Raw genomic sequence first — 20135 nt, 5'->3', positions numbered from 1 at the left:
CCAATTCCGTCGTACAGAAAGAGAAACGGCCGCTCTTCTCTCTTCTCCAATTCCATTCATTCATCCATCGTACAAGTCAACAACATGGGGAAGAGAAAGCGAAGTGAAAAGGCTGAAGCTGAGGCGGTGCCCAAAAAGGAGGATGTTGCTCCAGAGAGACCAGTGAGGACCCTTTTGGGATGGAAGGATAAGAATGAAATTGAGGCTAAGGATAATGCTGCTTCACCTGTATTCAGGAACAAAGAGAAAGTTTTGGTTACTTGCTCTAGGCGTATTGTTTACAGGTACAAATCTCTAAACCCAAATATATTTTGGTTATGTTTGGCAAACAACTTAGTTAAGTTATTATGCTGTAAGGATTCATCATAAACTTATTATAGGTACCGACATTTGATGTTGAACTTGGTATCGCTTCTGCCTCATTGCAAAAAGGATAACAAGGTTGAATCGAAAGAAACTAAGGGCGCCACCTTGAATGAGCTTGTTGAGCTCAAAAACTGTTCGTCGTGTTTATTTTTTGAGGTATTCTTTTTAAATATTTTTTATGACATAAGGTTTTTCAGTGACATCTATGCATTATGTTTATGAGCTATGCTGTGTTGTTGTTGGGTTAGAAAATTGCCTGTTTGTTTATGGTGTGAAGAATTATTCCATTTTGTTACAGATGTTGATGTCTATGTTGATATTTAGATTCCCTAAAAAAAAATGTTGATATTTAGATCTAATGCAATATGTTATTGTTGGTTAATTTCAAATTGATATAATCTGTTTCCTTTTTGTGATGGATTACACAACTGATTTTTGCGTCTTGTAGATTTTTTTTATCCATTTTAAATTTTAAAGTGTAGAACACTTTCACTCCTTTGTTTCCCCTCCCAAATTGGTTTTCTATGTATTTACGCAGTTTACTTATTTTAAATCTGGCGACTGAGACAACATTTTCCATTTAATCTCAAGTTTGAGTTCCAGTTATTAATCTCGAGCAAGTCTAGTCTATTTGTGACATTTGGATAACTATCTTATATCTACCTTCTTTGTATGTGAATTTCAGTGCAGGAAGGCAAAAGATCTTTATCTCTGGATGGCAAAATGCCCCAACGGCCCGTCTGTTAAATTTTTAGTTAGTGCCGGTAATATTCTATCTGTTTGTTATCTTAAGGTTACTACATAAACCAATTTCCTGTATTCTAGGATCAGTAATCCAGTTCTTCATTCTTCTTTTTGAATTATGACCGTCTCTCTTTCTCTCCGAGGCCATTTTACTAGTTTCTCTTTTACCGTCACTGCTTTCCAGTGCACACAATGGAGGAATTGAAGCTTACTGGGAATCACCTAAAAGGCTCTCGTCCTCTTTTGACATTTTCATCAAATTTTGAAAAAGATGCATACTGGAAATTGTTGAAGGAGATGCTGTTACAGGTATTTGGTTTGATTACTCTTCTATGCACTGTTTTGGATTCAAAAGTTAAGGTCATTTCGATAATACCATCTTAGTTTAGTGGTGATTTGGGGGTGTTGCGTTGTATGAGTTCCTAGTATGATTGAAAGTTGTTGTATGTGCATTTTTCTGACGTATCTGTGATCTATTGTCATATATCTATATGCTTAAAAGTTTCTTAATCTGTCACCGTTGACTTGAGAAGTCTATAAATGTTATGTTTGGCTCTTGTCATAGTTTAAAATTTTAATTGTGTAGAATGCGGGCTAAGCATTTATTCCTGTTCACAATTTTCTGTAGTTTTGGTTCTTGTACTTGAGTTATGTATTTGAAAAGGGGTGTGGATTGTGTGTGCACGCGCGTGCATTTTTTTCTTGGTTATTAGAATAATCAAAGTATACACAATTTTGATTATTGCTGACGTAGTTTTTCTTTTCTTCATCCAGATATTTGAAACACCGAAGGACCACAGAAAGGCTAAGCCTTTCCATGACCACGTTTTTGTTTTCTCGATTGTCGATGACCATATATGGTTCCGAAATTACCAGGTTTGTGTTTGCATTTGCAAAAGATCTAAATAATTGGCATAACATTGTTTTCAAATTTGCATTATTTTCGAGTTTAAACTTTAAAATCTGTTGGTTTGTTGTTTTCAACATCACTCTACTAAAAACAAATAAGCGCTGGCATCTTGGTTATAATTATGCCAATTGTTTTGGTTAGCCATAGTTTTTGACTTAGAGTGAAATTGAGATGACAAATCTAAATGTCCTCTTTCTTTGCTAACATTGCTGATGGATAAACTGGGTTTGTGAACATTTCAAATTAAAGCATTAGCCTTAGGTTCCTTTACAAACAGGCTTTAGTATATGAAAATAAAAATATACTTAAACACAATTACTTTGAAGACCAATAGAAATATGATATTATGACATGTGTCTAGATTTGATGTAAGATCAAACCAAAACCTTATATACTATATCAACGAAGAAGTAAATGATTGTTTTACTATGGTTACATGGAAAGCTTTCAACTGATTTTTTGTAAACCACTGGATGCTATTATCATGTAATTACATTGTCTACACTTCTAGTCTAGGAGAAAAGAAAATGGATTCTTCACATAGGTATGCATGTCTTAAACACCATGACGCTACCACATGTGATTGACGGATCTACAGTGTTACTTATTCATGCATTGATGACTTTTATACTAATCCGGTGAACTTAATTTTGCTTATTTTATAATGTATGGAGGTCTTAATAATTTAAACAAGATAAAGGTATTATTTTATGCTGGCACACTTGCATTTTTTGCAGATGTGGCTTTGCAATGCTATTCTCATTTTCTACTTTATGTTGTCATTGATGCTTACTGAACTATGTTACATAATAAAACACATTTTTATTCTCATGCAGATCTCTGTTCCTCACAATGAGTCAGACAAATTACCCCGTGGAAGCCTTGATAAAATGACATTGATTGAGGTCTGCAAATTGGCTTATCGATTTATATTTGATCTGTCAATTCCTAAGATTCATTTAACTGATGTGTGCAAACTACTTGTTTAGGTTGGTCCACGGTTTTGCTTGAATCCGATTAAAATATTCGGTGGCAGTTTTGGAGGCCCGACTTTATATGAGAATCCACTCTACGTGTCGCCAAACCAGGTAACAACCAAAATATTCTCAATGTACACTTATAATTTCTGTAATTTTCTACTGAAAATAACTACATATTGGTTATATTTTTAACCTTTTTATGTTGTTGTAGATCCGAGCTTTGCAGAAGAAGAAAAAGGCTGGAACGTTTGCAAAGAAGGTCAAAGCAAAGACAAGGAGGAAAATGCATGAGATGGCCAATCCTCTTGAGCCTGATGAGTTTGCAGATATGTGGAAAGACTAATCTTAAATTCACCTGCCTCTTTTCACTAAAAGCAAGAATGGACATTTCACCTTATATCCAACATGAAATGGTGATTTTTGGCTGGCAGTCCGTTCTCTATAGCGGCTTTTTGATGTTGCGAATTGCTTTATATGTTCTATTGGAGATATGGGATGTACTTCTACTTTTGTATTTGAGAATGAAAATACTTGAGTTTTACGGATCATCTCTAATTTTTGTTTTGAAATCCTACATTTTAAATTTAAACAATATGCAACCAATTTTTGTTTTGAAATCCTACATTTCAAGTTTAAAGAATATGCATGACAAAGACGAGTTATTCAATCATTGATTTCTCGTAAAAATTAACAGTTTTTAGAGAGGGTGTATTTAGTTTAGACCACCGATTAGATTGATCCAACTTACACCATTTTTTGTCACCTTGAAGAATTATGTCCTCTTGAAGAATTTCATGGCTCACAATTAGAGCAAAACACAAAAGTTTTCATAGTTGTGCCATTCTAGTGTTATCAATTCCACCTCAAGCTGAGATTTTTCTACCTTAACTTCCAAATGAGTACTTCCACTATGCCTTTCACGTCGCAAATCCACGTCTAAAGTTGAACATGAACACTGTTACCTCCGCCTCTCCAGATAGAACATAACCTTTGGAAACAAACATTACCGCCATGACATCACCATCATGACATCCTACCTTCCACTTAAGTACTCAACCTTCTTTGATTGTGCTAGGTTGACCGACATCACCGCCTCACCCTTAACTGCCTCCATACATTTTCATTGATCCATGTTTGTCTCCACCTCCAAGATGTAACCTTTGGCGAGTGCTCACCTGACAAATTTCTCCCTTTACCCTGCAGTGGGCGCCAATTATTGTGAATTTGATAACTACAAATCTCACATCAATACTAGCTTCAACTCTTTAAAATGTTAGCGGACAACAGACGCGAATATTTACAAACTAAAATGATTATAGAATGATGTATTTGACAAAATCAGAATCTTACGTCTTCATTCTTCAACAATGATGTGGATATACTTTTGAATTTTCTTTCTTAAGTTTATTTTGATTTTGCATGTGACAACTACAACAATTGAAAGAAATGTCTTTAAATGAATTTTGTGAGAAATCAAACGTCTAATACGAGAGATAAATTATTTTATATTTATTGTACAAATTTATGAGGAATCAATTTTATTTTACTCTTTAATCAAATGTCCAACCATATGCGTTCCTTTAAATTTTAAAAACCCGCAAAATACTTAAAAAATTTAAAATTACTGTTATGAATCTATTGAAATCCATGAGTAATTTTTTATTTTACAATTCCAATGTTATTCGATGTACTCTTTTAATTGTTTAATTTTCTAAAACAAAAAAAAAACATGTTTTAATATTTTTTTCTCATCCAAACGAAAAAATATCTACCTTGTTTTTACTTTAAAATGATTTGAACAAAGACAATTACTATTCAGACCTCAATAAAATACTTTTAAAATGAAATAAAATTTTCAATCTAATCAAAATCTTGCACTTGTTTCTCGGGTACATCTCAAATCATTTCAGCGCTTGCAAACTTAATTGACGTAATTTATGTAAACTGAGTTTACTTATTGGACAACATGTATTTATGTATTTTTTGTGTGTAAATTGAGTTTACGTGACATTTTTTACCGCTAAATGCTGATATATTAATTGTCATGTATAGGTTTTTTTTTTTGTTGGGTTTTGTGGTTTTATTTTGTTCATTTTTCATTATGTTGTGTTTTACAGTTAGAAGTTTTGTTTTTTGGTTGTTTTAGCAGTTAAATCTGAGGCACCGGATAAGGCGCCTGCGAAAAATGGATCAAGCTTCAATCAGCTTCTTGGTATTAAAGGAGCTGCCCAAGAATCAGTGAGTGAACTTCAGCTTTATTGCTTTTTGTTTCCATTCTCTGATTTGGATTTGAAGTTTGACTTCAATTTTCGTTGCGGATGGATGTTTGAAATGATCACAATAAGACTTTGACCCAAACAACTTAATTAAGCACTTTTAGGATAAGTGTTTATGTATAAGTTATTTCTATACCAAAAGATGATTATTTAAAACTATTTTCATATAAGCTATAAGTTGTTTTCATAAGTTATCCTACAAAGCTTATTAAAGTAAGCTGAATTTAATTTTCGTTGCGGATGGATGTTTGAAATGATCACAATTAGACTTTGACCCAAACAACTTAATTAAGCACTTTTAGGATAAGTGTTTATGTATAAGTTATTTCTATACCAAAAGATGATTATTTAAAACTATTTTCATATAAGCTATAAGTTGTTTTCATAAGTTATCCTACAAAGCTTATCAAAGTAAGCTGAATACAATTTCTATATCACATATATGCTATGAAGCCCCGATACCCGACACGATACCGATACGATACGATACGGAAATTTTTTCAAAATTCCCGATACGATACGGCTGAAATACGTTTAAAATATTAAATTTAAAATTAAATATATAAATGTACAATATATAAACATTACTAAAATTGATGATAAATTACCATTCAAATTACTCAAAATGAGCAAACAAGTGACATTTACATATCTTAAGTTAAGTACCGTTATAAAATGACATCATTAGTACTATCCAAAAAAATCATCATCAGCACTACCCAAAAAGGACATAGTTTAGCTATTCATAAAGAACATCATAGTCCAACATTCACTACTTAAGAGGAAACACTGATTGTATCGGTCTCCTCTCCTCTGTTTCCATCATCAAAGAACATTAAAGCCTCCAACTCTGGTTCATCTAAAGATAACTCAGCTAATTCAATTCCAACACCATCAAGTGGGTCATGCGCATAAACCAAATCTTCAGCCCTTTTTGGATCCATTTTATTTCTTTTCAAAGAATGAATAAAAGAGTAAGTACTCCAATTTCTCTCAGAACATGATGAAGAACATACCTGAACTCCTTCACCATCAATTTTCAATAAGTGAAATCTCGCTCTAGAGTATGAACTCCTCACCTCTTTTTGACAAAAGTTGCACCTCCAAAGCTTGTTCCCACCTGCAGAATCATTATTCTGCACCACAGTGATAGTGACAAATCTCCATAGTGGTTTACTATCATCTTGGGATTCTTTTGAAGCAAACGAACTAGAACACTTTCTTCAATTGGAGGCATAACTATTAACAAAAGAAACAATAATAAAACATTAACAAGATGTTGGTATTATAAATACAAAGAAAAAATAAATCTAGGGTTTATTGTTTACATATGCTAAAAACAATCATTAATACAAACAATCTTACTAAGAAGAAAGTAAACATTTTTTGTGAACCAAAAGAGAAGACTAAAGAGAAAAGAATATATTCAAGGGAGAAGAACAAAACATTAGAGAGAATGGAAGTAAATACATAATAGAGCAGTAGAGAGAATTGAATCAGCGTAGAGAACCTGAAGATGTTGATGGAGGTTTTGTTGTTGATGTTAAGATAAAGCAATCGACAGGTTAGAAGGACTGGATGAGAATCGCTAACGGTGAGAAACTCAAAATGGGTTCCATTCCAATTCCATGTTTTTTAGAATGAGAGAGAGAGCCCGCTGCACTCCACTACTTATTTATGTATTTATATTATATTTATTTCTTATTGCTTATTTTATTATTATTCTTCTTATAAAATGAAGTGGGTTAACTAAAAGCTAAAATAATAATAAAAAATATTGTCCACGTATCGAATGAAGTATCGGTTAGTTTAGCCGTATCGGGTGTATAAGTTAGCCGTATCCGATACGTATCAGTAATTTAAATATTTAAAAAAAAAAAAAAAGTTAATTACCCGATACTTCTCTGATACACGTATCAGGACGTATCGGTATCAGATACTATTCTTCGTGATTTTTAGAGTATCGGGACTTTAGAGCATATCGGATACCATCTTGGAATATGTAATTGAGCTATCTGAACGAGTCCTACGTCACAAAATGACAATGGTTCAATGTTTTTATAAAACTCAAAAGGCAACAATTGGATGTGATAAGGCTTAGTAGTACACAAACATTAATCTGTGTTATAGCCCTATGTTATAGCACTTGACTATATAGAAGCATCTAATACGCCAATTTAAATCCATCCACAAAGCAAGGGATTATATTTTTGAGTCTCAATCCGATAGCTCCCAGCATAAACGAAGCCAAAATTAGAAAACATGAATAGACTCATCATTGCAAGGAACCAAACAAGTCAATAAAGTAAATGAACCTTACTCTGACAGGTTGACTCGACTGTGAGGGAAAATCCAGAAAAGAGTTTGCACTGATGGACAGTGGGTCCACCGGATGTGAACATAAAAGGGTTTCTCGCTATTGATATCCAATCCATGGCATAAGATGATGTTAATGTAGGTCTAAAGCCCATACTTAAGTTGGTATAAGAACTAGCTTTTGGTGTAGAGTTAGCTCAATGCACCCGCTCATGCCCAGGATTGGACTTCTAGAATGTGGAAAATATAGCGTCCAATAAAAAATCTACGGTAGGCTTTGATGCTTATGATGTGGATTGTATACCTAATTCAACAAACTGAAACTTACCTAGCTCTATTGATGAATCCAACTCCAATGATAGTAACCGGGCTAGTCCCACAATCCTCCATACTTCAGTAATTTTGAACATCGTAATCTCTCTTTTTATTGATCCTGCCGCTACAACAAACACAGCATTAGACTTGTGATTTGCTATGACAATTGTTTAAGAACATTAATTTCAAAGTTTAATAATCAATGCTTCATCTTCATGGTTTAGATTCATATGTGAATGTGATTTGTTACAACTTCTCAATGTTTTCTGAATAAACTATGCCCTTTGATAAGGAAATTTCCATTGGAACGTTGAGGATGTTGCTAAATCAATTTTGTGCATGATGATGTCTGGCCCATTCCTGACAGGATATACACAGGTAATTTTTTTTTTCTGATACAAAGTTTTACCGACTCGTATTGAATGGGAGTATAAAACTGACAAAACATTGAATTGTTGTGCTGCTGATTTCTTTTAGACCCTGAATGATTGGTATGACCGAGAAATTGATTCAATAAACGAACCTTATAGACCAATTCCTTCTGGTGCAATATCTGAGAATGAGGTATCTTGTAAATCTGAGACTTTATGTCTTTTCCTTTTGTTACTTGTTTATTTGGTCATCTTTTCCCTAAAAAACCTGCAGGTAATAACTCAAATATGGGTGCCGCTACTAGGAGGTCTTACCACGGCCGGTATATTGGATATATGGGTGGGTACTCGCTAAACAATTACAGGTTCCATCTCTTCTGAATGCAAATTTTCAGAAGCTTGGTTGCTCAAATTTTCTCCTTTACAGGCATTGGGTGGATCCCTGCTGTCGTATATATATTCTGCACCTCCGTTAAAGGTAGTTCTTTTAAAAATTTCTTCATTTTTTTCTCTTTATCTTTTGCCTTTGATGGTCATTTGACTAAGTTGTACATATTTTCTAGTTAAAACAAAATGGATGGATTGGAAACTTTGCCCTTGGAGCAAGTTACGCCGTTTGGCAGCTTAAGCTAAAAATACAACTTTGACTTTTATTTCTTTGCCTCTTACTCTCTTCGTCTCTAGACACAAAATAAGTTTTGACTTTTATCATCCAAATCTCTAACTTCAGCACTCTTAAGTTTGAATTATATTCATTCCAAATCTATCTGATTATTCACATTTTACTAAAAGTTCTTTCGCTGGTTTTATTGCAATCTTAACTTGTGTTGATGATCTTGTTCTTGTTGACATTGATTTAACTGAAAATAGAAATGTTAAACATTTGGCTTAATGGTTGCTTTATCTTTTGCGAACGCAAAAAACATGTAAAAATGGATATCCATGTCGTTTGGGATAAGGTGCAATCCGGAATGTTACAACCCATGCCAATCTCTTGAAAGGACTAACTTGCATATTTTATTCACAAAACTTCTGCACCGTGGTATTTTTAACTATCTGCTTTCCAAACTCAACATGGTATTTATACTGCTTGACCCATTTGACTTAGTCTTAGCTATCTCATAATCTGTTAGGAAACAGTTGCTTTTGTTAGGTTTCTGTTAAGCTTGTATTTTATTTCAGTTTTAGTTGTTTTGTTATCTTCCCCTTCTTACCCTCTGATATAAAAGGGGAACCATTGGCATTGTATATTCTCAATTGAACAAGTCGTCAGAATGAAGAATATTCAATGATCTCTTGTGTTAATTGCATTTCCATGGTCTTCCATGAATGAACATTTATGAGTTTACTGTACTTCAGTTAATGGTTTGATCTCTGAGCTGGCCTAAGTGATTTATTTAGATATATTTCATAAAATTAAGTTGAACAATAAATTTGAATGTTGTTAGCATAAATAAAATAAAATTGAGTGTCAAATCAAATTTTGATCAAAAACTACAAACTTTAATTTAAGTCGGATTAATTTTATATATAGGCAAGATCAAAATATAATTGACATCACCAAATATGTCAAAATCAATTCTTTTTATACTTTAAAATCAAAGATTTATGTGAAACATAACTTTCTACACTCTAGACAGTTGTGAGGAAGGCAAGTAGTTATCTCATTGCCAACATCCAAACTAAACCAATTTTTTTTTTTTTTGAAGGAATCCAAACTAAACCAATTTTATTTGGCAAAATAACAAAACCAAATATGTTTCATTAGCTTATTTTAGTCACAACAAAAAGAATTCACACAATTTCTTTTATGAAAAATGGCAACAATGCAATTCACACGATTAAACATAACACATACAATATACCCAAAAGAAGAGACTAATTTACCATTTCACAAATAGAACCTAACAGTTCAATCAGATATTTTAAACATTAGTATTGCCTGGAAAGAATATTACATCAACCATTTTGTGATCACTTCAAAATTAGACATTTTGCGTCCGTTTGATTCAACTTAAAAAAAAAGATTGTGTTAAAAAGCCTCGAGATTTTTTTTTAAAGATTTCTATTTGTTTACTCCCAATAAAGATCACTTAAAGAAAAACATGGGCAATAGATTTAAGAAAAAATGTTGTCCTAACATTTTCAAGAAGTCGTATATTATTTTAATAAAATCATATTTAAAAAAAAAAAAACTAAAGAAAAACTTAAATGACAATAGTTTTTTTTTTTATTTTGTAAAAAAGTAGATTTTTTTCTAAAAATTATACAACAAACGCACCCTTCATAAAAACAAGCTTTTAACCATGTTAAGTTTTTTCCCTCTTTAATTTCGTATTTTCATTCCAATAAATAAACGGAAATAGACCTTACTTCATTATATCAATTGCATTCAGACATCATTGATGCACTCATGTATTAATTAAGTTCAACTATTGTATGGTGTATTATTTAGATTTGAAATACGAAGACAGATCAAATTTCCAAGCATAACAATTTCTCTGTTTTTTAGTTGATATTTGAGACTGAAAACTGCTATTAGAATCGATGTCTAAACACTATACCAAAATTCATATCGAAAAAGGTATAATTTAGTGAACAATGTACCAAAACTGAAAGGGGTGTCAGAAAAATGAAATGAAAAACATTTCTTTTTTGGGATTGAGGGTGAGGGGGTGTCAATTCATTCCTGAGATGTGGCCTCATTTGTTGAGTCCACTGGCTCAGCTTCTGCTGTCTCATCAGCCTTGTCCTCTTTCTTACCTGAACAAAAACACAAAGCATCTTTTGTTAAGCACGAAATGTGATACCTATAGTATTACATCATATGCAAATTCCATGCATTTCAGAAAGCATATGATAGAACAAAAAAAGAATAAATACAAAAGCGACATGATGGAACAAAAATAGGCATTGATGCTAAAGCAACATGATAAAACAAAAGCAACATAATCTATTCCAAGCCTACCTTTTTTCTTCTTTCCGCCACCTTTCTTCTTTGTCTTTGTGCCCAAGGCTAGCCATGCCTTGATCTCTGGATCATCTATCGTTTTTGTGGGCTGCAATTCTTGGAGTGGATGAGATGTGACGCGGTCCGATCCATTTGGCATTAACAAGACCGTGAATTTGATGTGTGCAACAAAATCACCTGATAAGGAAACAGTATAGCAATAAGTTTAGGCTCGTAGGAACACAACCCAATTGTGGAACTGTTGTTATGCCTATAGAAAAATTACCAGGCTTTTCATGCAGAACAGGATATGGCTGCAATAGCTCATGATTCATACATTCCACTAAACCAAGGCGAGCTCTTTTCTCCTCCAAAGCCCTACAATAAGAGTGTAATTGTAAGTGGACATATAATCAAAATCGGAACTTAAACTTGATGACATCATTAGAATTGAACTAAGTAGAGTTACCTAGCAGAAAATGGCATGATTGGAAATTTTTGGCTTATTTCACTGAAAATGAACCGAGATGCTTTCATCTTCAAGTGATAACTCTTGTCAACAGCCCTCTTATAAATAGTTGTCTGCTTCTCATCCAATAACTTAGGCTGCAAGGGATTGAAAATATTAGTTCAATAATTCATATGGTGCTACATCATGCTGAAAAAATATTAATGAAATTAATCCTACCTTGCCTTCTCCGGTACTTGTCACTATATCAATTGCATAAACTTCATTTTCCTCAAACTCTGCATCATCAACCCTTGTATCCGGATTAGAGATACTAAGTACAACCTTGTTACCGTCAATCACAAACTGCTTCAATTGGTGGCTTAGAACACCCTCCACAATTTTACAATCATAGGCAGCAGCAACCTTTTGAATTGCATCAGATACATCCTTGTTCTGTCAAGAAAAGTATTTGAAAATATTAATACACCCTACTACAACTCAGGAAATTTGCATGTATGAATGTCGAAAAAACAAATTCTCACACTTCGCTACATGCAATTGATATGTAATTGTTTAAATATTGTACCATGTTGGCTATACTAGAAAATTGTACTGACTATATAAATCAGAACATGAAACCAGTTCCAGCCATTCAAGTTTCGGCAACAGGGAAAAAGAGGAAACCAATATGGTTATGATCACCTCGGCAAAGTTGCCAATATTAATGTTTTATGATATGTAAGAGTATCAAAAGTCAAAATATACAAAAGATAAGCTTCATTATGTCATCATATTTAATCTAAAAAAAATTAAGAGAAAAAAAAATAACTTGAAGCATGACAAGGTCAATAGAAAACTCAACCAAAGGGAAGTGGGTATTTATGAAACAAAGGATGAATGATTCTCTATCAGTGTAACTATGACATAAACAGGCTTCATTGGAGTTTATCCATAGCCTACGATGTATTCATCATATAGAAATCAGTTCATCAAATCAAATTTACAAAAGTTAAAAAGTAAGAAAACCAAGATATGTTGGCTGCACTAGAAAGCTGTACCGACAATATAAATCAAAATAGCATGAAACTAGTTCCAACCATTCAAGTTTTGGCAACAGGGAAAAAGAGGAAACCAATATGATTTTGATCACCTCGGCAAAGTTGCCAATATTACAGTTTTATCATATATAAGTATCAGGAGACAAAATATACAAAAGATGAAGCTCATTTAAATTAAAATATTTAATTTCAAAAAATGAAGAAAAAAATTGCTTGAAGTATGACAAGGTCAATAAAAAACACAAACAAAGGAAAGTGAGTATTTATGATACAAAGGATGAATAATTCTCCATCAGTGTAACTATGACATAAACAGGCTTCATTGGAGTTTATCCATAGCCTATGATGTATTCATCATATAGAGATTAGAGACCAGTTCATCAAATCAAATTTACGACAGTTTTTTGTTTTGAAGGAAAATCTATGAAAGTTGTAAAGTTAAAAAAAAAAAAATGTTGGCTATACTAGAAAATTGTACTGACTATACAAATCAGAACATAAAACTAGTCCCAGCCATTCAAGTTTTGGCAACAGGGAAAAAGAGGAAATCAATATGATTTTGATCACCTCGGCAAAGTCGCCAATATTACAGTTTTATCATATGTAAGTATCAGCATTCAGGAGTCCAAATAGACAAAAGATAAAGCTTCATTATATTATCATAATTAATATTGAAAAATGAAGGGAGAAAAAATTGCTTGAAGTATGACAAGGTCAATAAAGACGCACCCAAAGGGATATGGGTATTTATGAAACAAAGAAGGAATGACTCTCCATCAGTGTAACTATGACAAAAACAGGCTTCATTGGAGCTTATCCTAGCCTATGACGTATTCATCATGTAGAGATCATCTCATTTAATCAAATCCACAAATATGTTATAAAGTAAAAACCAAAATAAGACAGTTTTGAGAGAGACTGAAAAAACTGGGGAAAATGAAACAGCTCAGACTGAGATTTTTTCTACAAAGACAATCACAAAAGAAATGACATATCGCTTTCTACAATTTCAATCAAAAAAGAGGTGACATATCGGTTGAATAAAATGTACAAAAGGATTTGAATGACAACCAAGTATTCTGAAATGAACAAAACAAACAGAACAATGAGCTAGATATGTCAGCTGAGAGAAAGAAAATCTATAAATGACCTCTATCAGTGTAACTATGACAATAAAGCCTCATTGGATTTAATCCTAGCTCATGATTAGTTTTCATCATTTAGAGATCAAAATTCACAAGGCAAAGGTATCCCTTCAGATGCAACAAACAAAGTAATCTACTTATCTTTCAATTTTAAAGTGCCATATTGACACTGACTTATAACCTATCTACATGTGGAGCAGGATGAATGCAATAAAATCAAAATTACTTCAATATAATACATAGAAATGAGGGAAAAATCTTACAATTGATTACCTTCTTTCCTGGCCTTACAAGCCTTAAGGCAACCTCAGCAGCAGTGTTTGCAGCCGCAATGACATCTGCTGCCCGTCCAGTAACCGGACCTTCCTGAAGAACATGAGTGTGAGCTACAGCAGCAATGAACCCATCTATATGACAAGCCAAATCACTGCAACCATTGAAAGAAATGCATCATTATCAACTTTCAAATGATAGCCGAAACCACAGGGTAATCACAAAACTAGCTCTAAAATCTTACATTTTGACTATATCGCCTTCATCCAACACTGTCTCATCACTGGCTAGAGGAGAGAAATGGCAGATTGTGTTGTTAACAGAAATACAGGTCGGGAAAGCAACACCTCTCTCTATCTTCTTCTTCACATTCTTGTACACGTTACTAGTTTGCCTTCACACCAATAAAAGAAAACATCATAAGCTAAAAACCATTTAAATAATATTAACAAAACTAACATAGCAATTACAACAATCACACAAAAACACCAAATACAATATTTCTTTATACAATCAACGGTTATTATCATGGTATGCATCGCACAGAATCTTAATATTGAAATTACAAGAAAGTAACTAGTTGACAATATACATTAAATAACCTTCACAGAATCTAAATATTGAAATTACATGAAAAAAGCTAATCGACAATATACATTAAATAGCTAATCGACAATATACATTAAATAATGTATGCCGCACGTGAGAGGATACTAGTTATATAGCAATATAAACTTACTCTCTAATAAATGAATCTCCTTTCTCGCAAATGTCGACAACCTTGGCCTTTGGTTTACATTCCGAAATAACTAACTTCAGAGCCTCTGCATAACAAACAAATCCAAAAAAATAAGTAAAAAGTAAAATCATCTACATTAAAATGCACAAAAACACAACAAACAATGAAACCTTAAACTAATCGAGAAATTAAAAAACAAAAAAAAAAAAAGAATATATTCAATTTATGCATCTGATCTATGAATTTACAAAAACCCATTTCGAATTTGCAAATAAAAAAGACAATGATATATTCCAAAAATAAGTAAAATTAACAATGAAACCTTTTTTTTTTAACAAATTAACAATGAAACCTTAAACGATCCGAGAAATGAAAATTAACAAAAAAACATAATCCTAAGCTAAATTCAATAAATTTAAGCATCCAATTTATGAATTAACAAAAACCCATATAGAATATGAAAATAAAAAAGATAATGAGAAACAATACATACTGTTAACGATCTCAGCTGCAGTTTTGTATTTGGTTACAACATCAGGTGAAGTGAGATCCAACTCCTTCTCCTCCCTTTCATCATCCGACATGGTGCCTCACTTGTTCAATCCTTGATGTTCCTGAAAAACCCAATTGAAATTTTCAAACAAAAATCGTAAAAATCAATTTTTTTCCCCAATTGGGTATCAAAACAATGAAGAATTGGAGCATCACTTACAGTTGAGAAATGAAGATGAAGGGAGTGAAGAATGAGGAAGAAATGGGTTTTGCGGCAAAGATTCAAAGAAATGAGAGGCAGTGTAGAGAAATGAGGGTTTGTGAAGTGAAATTAGGGTTTCAATGAAGAGGCAAGTTTTGGCTTATATAGGATTTTTCATTGTCGTTATTGTGCTCACATTAGTGGCGTAGGGTTTTACCCTCGACATGGACCCTACCTTGTTGAGATGGACACAAGACCAAATTTTGTGATCAAATCACGACCCTTTGATGTTAACTAAACAACGATTCTTAGTTTGTGTTAAATTATACTCCCTCCGTCCCAAATTTTATGTCATTTTAGAAAAAATATTTGTCCAAATTGTATGTCGCTTTACAATACCAATGAAAAGTTAATATTACTTTTCATATTATATCCTTAACTATTTATTACTCTCTCTTCTATCAGTTCCTTCGTTTATCTTTTCCATATCATTTATTGAGGACAATTTTGTAAAACAACTCATAATATATTTTTCCCACATAATATTAATTACATTTCTTAATATGTGTGAAATGCTCAAAACGTCATTTGAGACGGAGGGAGTACGCAATTGAATAACTATTCTCGATCAATGGTCGTCATTTGGGACGGAGGGAGTACGCAATTGAATAACTACTATTCTCGATCAATGGTCGCTTACACATCATTTGTAAAAGGAATCTCTGACTAGGCAAAAATGTATTTTTTTTGCTATGGTTAACTATGAATTTGTGTTGGTTATATTTTTATATGATGATGCGTAATATTTCTCTCCCCCTTATTATTTTGGCTAAAATATGGTTTTAGTCCCTGCAAATATGTCTCGTTTTGATTTTAGTCCCTGTAAAAAAAAAATTGTTTTTGGTCCTTGCAAAATTTTTTGTTTTTGAAAATAGTCTCTGACCCCATTTTTGTGATGATTTGCATACGTGACACATTATAACTGAACCAATTACAATTTTTTTTTTTAAAAGAACTAAAACCAAAACGAGGCATATTTGCAGGGATTAAAACCATATTTTAACCTATTATTTTTTAAGTTGATTCAACTCGATTGGCATCCAATTTCATAAAATAGCATATTTCTGTTGACCCCCTCCAACATATTATTGAGAGTGCTCTATGTACTCTTCGTGATCAAAATTGGTGATATTGCGAATTTTATTTTATTTTTTGAAAGATGGTGATAGTGTAGTGTAGATGTATGTGTTTCTTTTGGACAAACACCGTCTTTATTGAGAAAATTTGACTTAGTTTTAATCTTATGCATACATACATGTACCAGAGCCGATTGTGTCTGTTTCAGAAGGATATGGGAGGATTCTTTATACTACATTGTGCACAATGTAATATGGCCACATAAAGATAGACATCACTATATAGCATACAAATAAATCTAAGAAACTTCACAGCAAACAACACTAAATAACATACCAACTATTTTTCTCAAAATTGACAAAGTGGTAGTCCATATAATCTCAAAACTGACAAAGTGGTGGTAGTCCATATAAGCTACACAATTTTTCTTTTTGTTGATATAGAATGACCTAAAAATTAAACAACGTAAATCCTACTAAGAAAACAAACATTACAACATTTAATTTTTGTTGAGCAATTTTTTAATTAATGTTATGAGTTAATAATACACAATTTTCAAAGAGAATCATTTTAGAAACTTACTGAACCTTTTGAATGCATGTTTTCTTAATTAAATAAAATAAAATAAATTTAAAATTAACTTTAAATTAAAAAAAATTAATTCTGAATATTAGATAAATCACATACAGTTGATTTCTCTCATGGTCATGAATTAAACATGACTTTGGAGTAATTTATTTCAATCATAAACTACATGCACGAATAACTAATATATCTGTCTAGAAGTCCTAGCTCAACTGGTAAATGCCGAAATTGCAAGGCCGGACGTCATGACCCGGGTTCGAATCCGGGACCTCACAGTTGTGTGTGAGTTTAATTTCAGTGGTTTACCACTTCATCTAAGACCAAAAAAAAAAAAAACTAATATATCTTGCAAAGAAAACATATATATATATGTTTCATTTTACATATATTAAATATGATTTTTGGAGTCTTTTATTTTAATCACAAACAACAACACCAACTACATGCATGAATCGCCAACCAATATAATAGATATATTTCTCATTTTTCATGTAATAAATAAGTCTATTTGTGTCATGTATGTCATGTGAGAATAAATATTATATATGTTACAAATACTAAACAATTATTAATTTTAACTTTTATTACATTTATGTATATTATATTTCTATCTCTCAAATAAGTAAATTAATTTCTATAAATAATCGCATAAGATTTAGTAACTTTCTATTACTTTATGAAAATATTATAAACTATATCATTTATCACTTTGAAATTAGACCGAGAATATAAAAAATATTATTTATTTGATCTCTTATTTATTTTTGTCTATTCTTGTATATTAATATTTTTCTTATTTTCCACAAATGTGTAAAATAAAAAGACAAACGAGAATAAAAAATTGTTACCCTCTAATTATTTTATATATAATATTAAAAAAAACAATGCGTGCACATCTAGATATTTAACTATATCATGTATTTATTAAACAAAAATTGGTGCCCCGGTCATCCATCCCGACCGTAAGTATATTACGAGTCAATTTTCTTTTCAAGAACGGTAAGTAGAAGGTCTCACAAATGAAAAAATATGTACTAATTACCATTATAATAGTATAATTGGTATTAAAAAGGTCTCTATTTTAAAGTTAGCTTTAGGCTTTAATAAATGTTCGATCCAATAAATATTTGACCAACCTATAAAGGAATGTTGGTTGTTTTATTTTTCAGGGCAAGGTTAAGGTAGGAATGTATAAACATTTCTAAGGGTGTAAGTGGTTCAGACAAAATCGATAAAATCGAAAATTCAAACCGAGCAAAACTAAAAAAGTATTCGACCTTGATTGGTTCGGTTCAAAACCGAACTAAACCAACCTAAACCGATCTAGTTTGGTTTGGTTCTCAACTTTTAATTTTAAAATCCAAAGAACCAATGAATCGAACCAATGCTAACCTCACTCCCCATTTTAGTAATATTATCCTGCCTCACATACACTTATGATTAAGCTCAAAATTAAAGGTCAACATAAAATACTCCATAATTCATTCACTTTCTCCCAACACCATCTCATCTCATCACTCCAACCCTATTTTGTTTCTACTAAAAATGAACACTAGCCGCTAGTCACACCTAACCCATCGTTCCTCACCGTCGTTGGGATCGTCCATCTCTCGTTAGTTTTTTCATGTTAGTTATACAAAGTAGTTTGAAAAACAAACAACATGAAAAACAAAGTTTTATGAAATATTTGAGTATGTTGTATGCATGAAATACAAATTTGTGAAAATATGAATTTTTTAATTGTATTTTCAAACAAACTGATCTAAACCAAACCAAACCGACTAGCTTGGTTCGGTTTCTTTTTTGAAAAACAGCAAAAACCGAATTAAATCGAACCGATGAAGATTTCATGGGTTCGGACATTTTTTTGACCAAATACCTATCCAAACCGAACCATTACACCCATAAACATTTCTCACCCTGAATGCCACCAAAATTACATGACAACCTTTGTGATACGCACCCTAAAAGTATAAACTTCCTCTCTTAATTGATCAAAACATCGAGTCGCAATAAGTATATATGTTTGATGATGCCCTTGCCACCTCGAGGAAGGTTGGAACGAAGCTTTATTGTAGGCCCTTGGATACTGATAGCAACCATAAGCTTATCTCCACGTTCTGTGAATATGGTATTTTGTCTAAAGCTGAGAATCAGTTTCAAGAGATGTACTCCATGACTATGTATCTGGATGTTCCTACTCATATGTCTTTGATTGACGCATGTTTGAAAGTCAATAGCATTGATGATGCTTTGAGGATTTTAAACAAGATGGTGGATGTTGGTATCAAGGTGGACACGCCCTCTAGCAACAGGGTGTTTGGCAAATTGATTAAGAATGGTAAAGTTATGGACTGTGCACACATTTTGAGCAAAGTAAGAGAACGAGATCTCGAAGCATCAGAGAGTAGATACACATGTGTCAAACTCGTAACAGAAAACCATACATACATTCATATAGCTTGCTTCGCATCAGAGAGTGGATACACATGTGTCAAACTCGTAACAGAAAACCATATTTATATACAATACTCTCATACTAATTCGCTCAGAAAAAGTTTGAAGTCTCTTTATTCTAGCACTTGGTAGTTAAATTGGTTACAAGGTTCTTGAGTTTTCTTCATTCGCATTGTAATTCATAGGTAGCATTGAAGCACGTTGTATTACATACTTACGTTGAAGCTACAACACTGCATTGCAAGTCATCAAAGATGAAGGAGATTCATGCTACATTCATCATGTTCCCATTGGAGCTGCACTGGGTTCACCAACGAATCTAACCCTCATGAGATACTGTGTATATAGAAGAATCTTTCAATTTCTTT

At 32.5% G+C, this 20135-nt stretch overlaps 3 protein-coding genes and 1 long non-coding RNA gene across 4 annotated transcripts; 2 read left to right on the top strand and 2 right to left on the bottom strand.

Annotated features, from left to right (window-relative positions):
* The first annotated feature begins 4 nt into the window (after positions 1-4).
* Positions 5-3603, top strand: LOC11406501 (ribosome biogenesis protein BRX1 homolog 2). The gene is made up of 8 exons (XM_003623261.4): positions 5-284; positions 381-522; positions 1052-1130; positions 1295-1419; positions 1885-1986; positions 2857-2925; positions 3010-3108; positions 3212-3603. Exons 1-8 carry the CDS (start codon positions 85-87, stop codon positions 3341-3343), a joined length of 948 nt encoding a protein of 315 aa, XP_003623309.1. The 5' UTR covers positions 5-84; the 3' UTR covers positions 3344-3603.
* Positions 3381-8648, top strand: LOC11409559 (chlorophyll synthase, chloroplastic). Its single transcript, XM_039827969.1, has 5 exons — positions 3381-3497; positions 5122-5324; positions 8198-8285; positions 8385-8471; positions 8553-8648. The coding sequence occupies exons 1-5, from the start codon at positions 3381-3383 to the stop codon at positions 8631-8633; spliced, it is 576 nt and encodes a 191-aa protein (XP_039683903.1). The 3' UTR covers positions 8634-8648.
* Positions 5855-7009, bottom strand: LOC120576872 (uncharacterized). Its single transcript, XR_005642953.1, has 2 exons — positions 6787-7009; positions 5855-6515 (listed from the first exon to the last, which is right to left on the bottom strand). It is a non-coding gene; the product is annotated as an uncharacterized lncRNA (long non-coding RNA).
* Positions 8649-10700: 2052 nt separating the features above from the next.
* On the bottom strand, positions 10701-15767 carry LOC11411098 (ERBB-3 BINDING PROTEIN 1). The gene is made up of 10 exons (XM_003623257.3): positions 15607-15767; positions 15388-15508; positions 14895-14979; positions 14400-14549; positions 14156-14309; positions 11917-12132; positions 11698-11834; positions 11515-11606; positions 11247-11426; positions 10701-11041 (listed from the first exon to the last, which is right to left on the bottom strand). Exons 2-10 carry the CDS (start codon positions 15476-15478, stop codon positions 10962-10964), a joined length of 1185 nt encoding a protein of 394 aa, XP_003623305.1. The 5' UTR covers positions 15479-15508; positions 15607-15767; the 3' UTR covers positions 10701-10961.
* Between the last annotated feature and the right edge of the window lie 4368 nt (positions 15768-20135).

Source organism: Medicago truncatula, chromosome 7 (genome assembly GCF_003473485.1).
Source record: "Medicago truncatula cultivar Jemalong A17 chromosome 7, MtrunA17r5.0-ANR, whole genome shotgun sequence".
Classification (NCBI taxonomy): domain Eukaryota; kingdom Viridiplantae; phylum Streptophyta; class Magnoliopsida; order Fabales; family Fabaceae; genus Medicago; species Medicago truncatula.
The sequence above is the reverse complement of the archived record's forward strand: the minus strand, read 5'-3'. Positions and strand labels throughout refer to the sequence as shown.